Below are 6896 nucleotides of genomic sequence, written 5' to 3' on the forward strand. Positions count from 1 at the left end.
GGGCCTCAGAACACATAAGGGCTGGGGTTCCAAGTACTGTGTGTGGGTGGCCAGCCTACCCAGAGGAAGACAGAGACTCAGTAGACTGTCTCCTGAGCAGAAAGTACTCATAGAGGAGGGCACTTGTGTTTCCCAGTCATGCGGCCTGGGTCCAAGGCCTAAGCCTTCTTATTGGAAACAAAGATGGGGGAACCATACTTGCCACCTCTGCCATTGGCGGGTGCAGACGCACACGAGGGGAGGGATCTTTGATGTGGCTTTTACACCATCCCCTCTAGTGTGACCTTGGCCTGCCTCCATTCGCCTCTAGTGGAAGCCAGCCTGGAGTAACACAGGAATCCACAGGGGCACAAGCAGTCACGAGGGGCGGTGTTTCTTTCTGGCACTGCCCTATTTTCCCTAATCTCTATAGTCAGGATCCCAGCATCACTTACCTTATGCCCGACACCCTAGTGCTCTCCCTGTAGATGACTCCTACCTGCATATCCAGCCTCCTGTCTGAGCACATTGCTCCTGTGGGCTTGGTACGTAGTCCCAAAGGGAGCCTGCATGTATGTGCCTTCTAATCCGTGTGGATCGGCGAGTGAAAATAAAGATGCCGAGTGAAGCTCAAGCACGAATACTGCACACTAAACAAGGTGTGACCAGTCACCTACACCCCTGCTCACCACACTTGTTCTTTGATTCCTTGGCCTCTCCACGTGGAAGGTCTCCGGTTTAGTAGCCTGTCCTGTTCTCTCCCCGTATTCCCTGCCTCCCGCCCCATTTGCTGGAATTCTGACCTCGACAGTGCTCAGCTGGGGCTGTGCCCACCTCGTCCACTCTCCCAGGCCACTTTCCAGACACGCTCTTACACAGGGATTCCCAGGCAGCCAATTCAACAGCCCACTCCGGTTTCATCTATTCACCAGATCCGTTCGATTCCCCAAACAAGCACACAGAAGACCCATGCAGTCTTTTAATATTTATTTGTTCCTGGGTGCCGTTCCAGACCATCGCCGTCTTCTCGATGTGCGGTATCTCTCGCAAGCCATTCGTAACTCCTCTCGCGGGCTGAGAAAAGTCCACGGCTCCCAAACGATCCTCCTTAGTGCTCTGCTTCTGAAGACCTGGAGATCGTTAAAACGCACACGCACGCACACAGGAAGACGTGAAAGTGTGTGTCTCTGACCAGTACTGCACATACTCTCAGTTCTCAGGCCCCCTTAAGGTACACTCAATCCCTTGCCCTTTTAGGATTCTTCTCAAAGTCTCTCTCATAAAAGCAAGTGGGATCCTTAGAGGCCCTGTACCCTTGCCCTGTACCCTTACCCTGTACAGAGACTGCATGGTTATGGCAATCTGAGGATTGAAATGAAAACTCACAGCCTGCTCAAATTATCACCATAGTCAAAGGAGGCACAGGAAAGAGCAATTGTACAAGAACCCGTGCACGTCTGAGTGGAAGGCGAGAGAGTGACCTAGGTGGGCCCCAACTCAGTGGACCTCAGGAGGCTTGAGTTTGTATGGGGCTGAGGCGGAGCCCTGCAATGAAAATTAAAAGGAACATCATTTCTGTCTGAGCCTGGCTTCTTCTTTAGGGACTATGGACGTGGCAGGTGGCCTAGCTGGCTTAAGCTCACCTGCTCCTCAGCTGCTGCCATTACATTTCCCATGAGCTCCTACTGCTCCCACACCCTGCATGACCACGTTGTGGTCACTGTGGTGATCCCGGAGCCTCAGGTACTCCATTTGCATCTCAGGTAACCCACATGCACACATTCAGCCCCACATTCGGGCTGCTCACCTGGCCTCCTCTACGTTTCCTCTCAAGTTGTCTTCCTCCCTGGGGTAGTACTTCAGTGGATTAAGCCACAGTTCCTCGATGATAATCTGGTGGGGGAACTAGGAAAACTCAAATCACCCTTCATACCCCATTCCCAGAACACAGGAATCCCCGCTCCTTACTTGCAGATCACGTCATTTCTCATGATGCCCACAGGGGCCTCACCTCAGCAATCCTGTCTGGCCCTGGGCAGTTGTGGTCACACAACCAGTTAAAGAAGTTCAGGCTGGGCCGGCCTGGTGGCGCACTGGAGAGTGCGCTGCTTGGGAGCGCGGCAGCACTCCCACCGAGGGTTCGGATACCATGTGGAGACCGGTTCCCACTCACTGGCTGAGCGCGGTGCGGGCGCGACACCAAGGGTTGCGATCCCGTTACCTGTCAGTAAAGAAGACAAAAAGGAAAAAAAAAAAAACATGAGTGGTGTCTTGTCTGAATTATATCCATAACCTATGATTGGCTTGCTACATCTAGGCTCCCCCATTTATGATATAGTGGCTCTCTGTTGAGTAAAAAGGGCATAGCCTCAAGAACTTTCAAATTCAGATTATTTCCTTTAATTTTATTTCACTTAGAGCCCCATCCCTTTGCAAATCTTGGGCTCAAGCTACAACAGGCACTTCCTTGTTCCCTGAGCTGTTCTCTTACTCTCAGGCTTCCATGCAAGGCTCTACCCGGGCAGCTGTCTCCTTCCTCCCTTCTCACTGACAAACTCCTGTTCACCCATCTGGCAGCATGGACTGCCTCAACCGCCAAAGAAGGATCAATGGCTTCCTCCTCTCTATTTCTGTGGTTTGTCACTTATAAATGAAAATCTATAGTAAAGGTATGATGCTCAGCTATTTGTGAGGCTGTTTGCCCCTCACATTGTCGGTTCTTTGATGATAGCTTTCATTCGTTTGCTCTTGTGTCAGATACAAGAACATGTTATTCACTGAACCAACAATCCCGTAACGAACCAGCTCAAGGTACTAGGGGATGCAACTGTGAACAAGAATCATTGGCTGCTTTTAAAAACTTCCAGTCCAGCGATCAAGTGGCCAATACACGTTTNGGCACTGCCCTATTTTCCCTAATCTCTATAGTCAGAATCCCAGCATCACTTACCTTATGCCTGACACCCTAGTGCTCTCCCTGAAGATGACTCCTACCTGCATATCCAGCCTCCTGTCTGAGCACCTTGCTCCTGTGGGCTTGGTACGTAGTCCCGAAGGGAGCCTGCATGTATGTGCCTTCTAATCCGTGTGGATCGGCGAGTGATCCTAAAGATGCTGAGTGAAGCTCAAGCACGAATACTGCACACTAAACAAGGTGTGACCAGTCACTTACACCCCTGCTCACCACACTTGTTCTTTCATTCCTTGGCCTCTCCACGTGGAGGGTCTCCGGTTTAGTAGCCTGTCCTGTTCTCTCCCCGTATTCCCTGCCTCCCGCCCCATTTGCTGGAATTCTGGCCTCGACAGTGCTCAGCTGGGGCTATGCCCACCTCGTCCACTCTCCCAGGCCACTTTCCAGACACGCTCTTACACAGGGATTCCCAGGCACCCAATTCAACAGCCCACTCTAGTTTCATCTATTCACCAGATCCATTCGCTTCCCCAAACAAGCATACAGAAGACCCATGCAGTCTTTTAGTATTTATTTGTTCCTGGGTGCCATTCCAGACCATCGCCATCTTCTCGATGTGCGGTATCTTTTGCAAGCCATTCGTAACTCATCTCGCAGGCTGAGAAATGTCCACGGCACCCAAACTATCCTCCTTAGTCCTCTGCTTCTGAAGACCTGGAGATCGTTAAAATGCACACGCACGCACACAGAAAGACATGAAAGTGTGTGTCTCTGACCAGTACTGCACATACTGTCAGTTCTCAGGCCCCCTTAAGGTACACTCAATCCCTTGCCCTTTTAGGATTCTTGTCAAAGTCTCTCCCATAAAAGCAAGTGGGATCCTTACAGGCCCTGTACCCTTGCCCTGTACAGAGACTGCATGGTTGTGGCAATCTGGGGATTGAAATGAAAACTCACAGCCTGCTCAAATTATCACCATAGTCAAAGGAGGCACAGGAAAGAGCAATTGTACAAGAACCCGTGCACGTCTGAGTGGAAGGCGAGAGAGTGACCTAGGTGGGCTCCAACTCAGTGGACCTCAGGAGGCCTGAGGTTGGGTGGGGCTGAAGCGGAGCACGGCAACGAAAATTAAAAGGAACATCGTTTCTGTCTGAGCCTGTCTTCTTCTCCATGGACTATGGACGTGGCAGGTGGCCTAGCTGGCTTAAGCTCGCCAGCTCCTAAGCTGTTGCCATTACGTTTCCCATGAGATCCTACCGCTCTTACTCCCTGGATGATCACATTGTGGTCACTGTGGTCATCCCGGACCCTCAGGTTCTCCATCTGCATCCCATATAACCCACATGTACACATTCAGCCCCACATTCGGCCTGCTAACCTGGCCTCCTCTACGTTTCCTCTCAAGTTGTCTTCCTCCCTGGGGTAGAACTTCAGTGGATTAAGCCACAGGTCCTCGATGATAATCTGGTGGGAGAACTAGGAAAACTCAGATCACCCTTCAAACCCCATTCCCAGAACACAGGAATCCCCGCTCCTTACCCGCACATCACGTCATTTCTCATGATGCCCACAGGGGCCTCCCCTCAGCAATCCTGTCTGGCCCTGGGCAGTTGTGCTCACACAACCAGTCGAAGAAGCTCAGGCTGACGGNGCCACCTCACAGAGAGGAGCCACGGTGGAGGAGGGGAGGAGTCCTCGGTAATGAGTTACAGGGGGGGGCTTAAGAAGGCGCCAGGGCAGGTGAAATGGGAGTCAGCAGGGAACAAGATAGCGGCAAGGTGGGGCTAGAAGAAACAAGGGAGGAGGAGGTAGGAGGGAGAATAGACTGACTACGTGGGTCCTCACCCTGCAGCGGTTGTCCCGGAGACCAGGGCTGTTTGCTGGCCGGCCAGCCAGGCGCAGGAGGCAGATGGAGCGGAGTTAACTGAGGGGGTTGGGATTGTTTTGGAGGGGAAGCAGAGGAAGTTACAGGAGAAGGAGACCTGAATGGGGGGGGGGGCGTTCATCCGCAGGGTCAAAATTATCAGAAGTAGGGGGTAGTGGAGGCAGTGAGGATGGAGGGGGTTTGGAAGCAAGGAGAACCTGGGAAGGAGAGCAGGTGAGACAGAGAGAGGGATTTTGGGCAAGCAGGCGGAAAGCCTCCACATATGAAATCTTTTTCCACTTTCTCAGGTGCTGGCAGTAGTTAACAAGGTCCCGAAGAATGAAAAGATCAAGTGTGCCCTCAGGGGGCCACTTATTTTGGTTATCTAAGGGATAATAAGGCCAATCTTGTGTGCAAAATTTGGTGAGGAATTTGGGTTTAATGTCAGGCTTGAGGGATACGGTGGTGAGGTTGCTTAAGAGACATTGTAAGGGTGAATCACCCCGGAGGGAGAAGGAAGAGGCTCCCATTCTGAAGAGGATTAGAGAGAGAGAGAGAGTTTAAAAGGAGGATTAGAATGAGCCCTACGGCCAGATGAGAAGGACGGAACTCAGAGGGAGTCCCCAATGAGTTATGCCATTCCCAGGAGGTGGGTTCAAGGAAGAACCCAGGAAGGAAGGTGGTGTAGGTCATCACCTAGACCCTCGCTTACCAGAGGCAACAGTGCCGGAAGCCAGAGGGACCTAGCACGCTAGGGTTTTGATGGACAGCGGGGGGTCCTGGACCCGGTAGGAGGAAGGTTAAAAGGAGTGAGGAGAGTCTCTCGGGCTGAGAAAAGTCCACGGCTCCCAAAAGTTCCTCCTTAGTCCTCTGCTTCTGTAGAGCTGGGGTTCGTTAACACACACACGTACGCACAGAGAGAGACGTGAAACTGTGTGTCTCTGACCAGTACTGCACATACTGTCAGTTCTCAGACACCTTCCGGTACACTCCATCCCTTACCCTTTTAGGATTCTTCCCAAAGTCGCTCCCATAAAAGCCAGTGGGATCCTTAGAGGCCCTGTACCCTTGCCCTGTACACAGACTGCATGGTTGTGGCAATCTGGGGATTGAAATGAAAACTCACAGCCTGCTCAAATTATCACCATAGTCAAAGGAGGCACAGGAAAGAGCAATTGTACAAGAAAACGTGCACATCTGAGTGGAAGGCGAGAGAGTGACCTAGGTGGGCCCCAACTCAGTGGACCACAGGAGGCCTGATGTTGGGTGGGGGTGAACGGGAGCCCTGTAATGAAAATTAATAGGAACAACGTTACTGTCTGAGCCTGGCCTCTTCTCCAGGGACTATGGACGTGGCAGGCAGCCTAGCTGGATTAAGCACAACTGCTCTGAAGCTGCTGCCATTATGTTTCCCATGAGCTCCTACCGCTCTTACTCCCTGGATGACCACGTTGTGGTCACTGTGGTGATCCCGGACCCTCAGGTTCTCCATCTACATCCCAGGTACCCCACATGCACACATTCAGCCCCACATTCGGGCTGCTCACCTGGCCTCCTCTACGTTTCCTCTCAAGTTGTCTTCGTCTCTGGGGTAGTACTTCAGTGGATTAAGCCACAGGTCCTCGATGATAATCTGGTGGGGGAACTAGGAAAACTCAGATCATCCTTCATACCCCATTCCCAGAACACAGGAATCCCCGCTGCTTACCCACATATCACGTCATTTCTCATGATGCCCACAGGGTCCTCACCTCAGCAATCCTGTCTGGCCCTGGGCAGTTGTGCTCACACAACAAGTTGAAGAAGCTCAGGCTGACGGTGTCCTCCGTGGGGCAAGGGCCTTCAACTTCATCATCCCAGAACCACTGGATTTTACTGGAAAATGTTGCCCTGTATCCTGCTGGAAGACGAAAATGTAGGCATGAACCAGCTTTGGCCTTGCCTCCAAAACAAACACCTACCCCCCAAATCCACAGAGACACTTCTGACCAGTGAGGCTCAGGTGATACTCCTTAATGATCTCTGCATTGTGGAAGTATGGGTTCTTTCGAAAGCAAAATACCATTTGACAGCCATACGTGGAATATTCCAGTTCCTCTACCTGACAGTGGAAAGAGGCAAGAAAGGAAGAAATGTTCTCTG

At 51.8% G+C, this 6896-nt stretch overlaps 1 protein-coding gene across 5 annotated transcripts in view; it reads right to left on the reverse strand.

Annotated features, from left to right (window-relative positions):
- Window positions 1-951: 951 nt before the first annotated feature.
- LOC103609330 (testis-specific Y-encoded protein 1-like) overlaps window positions 952-6896 on the reverse strand; it is a 6823-nt gene continuing 878 nt past the window's right edge. Inside the window, exons 2-5 of one of the 5 annotated variants that reach the window (XM_008593663.1) lie at window positions 6744-6855; window positions 6506-6654; window positions 4269-4354; window positions 952-1109 (exon numbers count right to left, since the gene is read on the reverse strand). In XM_008593663.1, coding sequence (XP_008591885.1) covers window positions 1088-1109; window positions 4269-4354; window positions 6506-6654; window positions 6744-6855 — 369 coding nt within the window. In that variant the 3' untranslated portion in view covers window positions 952-1087. Of the gene's footprint in view, window positions 1110-3446; window positions 3605-4268; window positions 4355-4472; window positions 4541-5560; window positions 5639-6301; window positions 6400-6505; window positions 6655-6743; window positions 6856-6896 lie in introns of those variants that run through there. The other 4 variants (XM_008593662.1, XM_008593660.1, XM_008593661.1 and 1 more) reach the window with 4 other exon arrangements.

Source organism: Galeopterus variegatus, unplaced genomic scaffold, assembly GCF_000696425.1.
Source record: "Galeopterus variegatus unplaced genomic scaffold, G_variegatus-3.0.2 Scaffold9486, whole genome shotgun sequence".
Taxonomy (NCBI): Eukaryota; Metazoa; Chordata; class Mammalia; order Dermoptera; family Cynocephalidae; genus Galeopterus; species Galeopterus variegatus.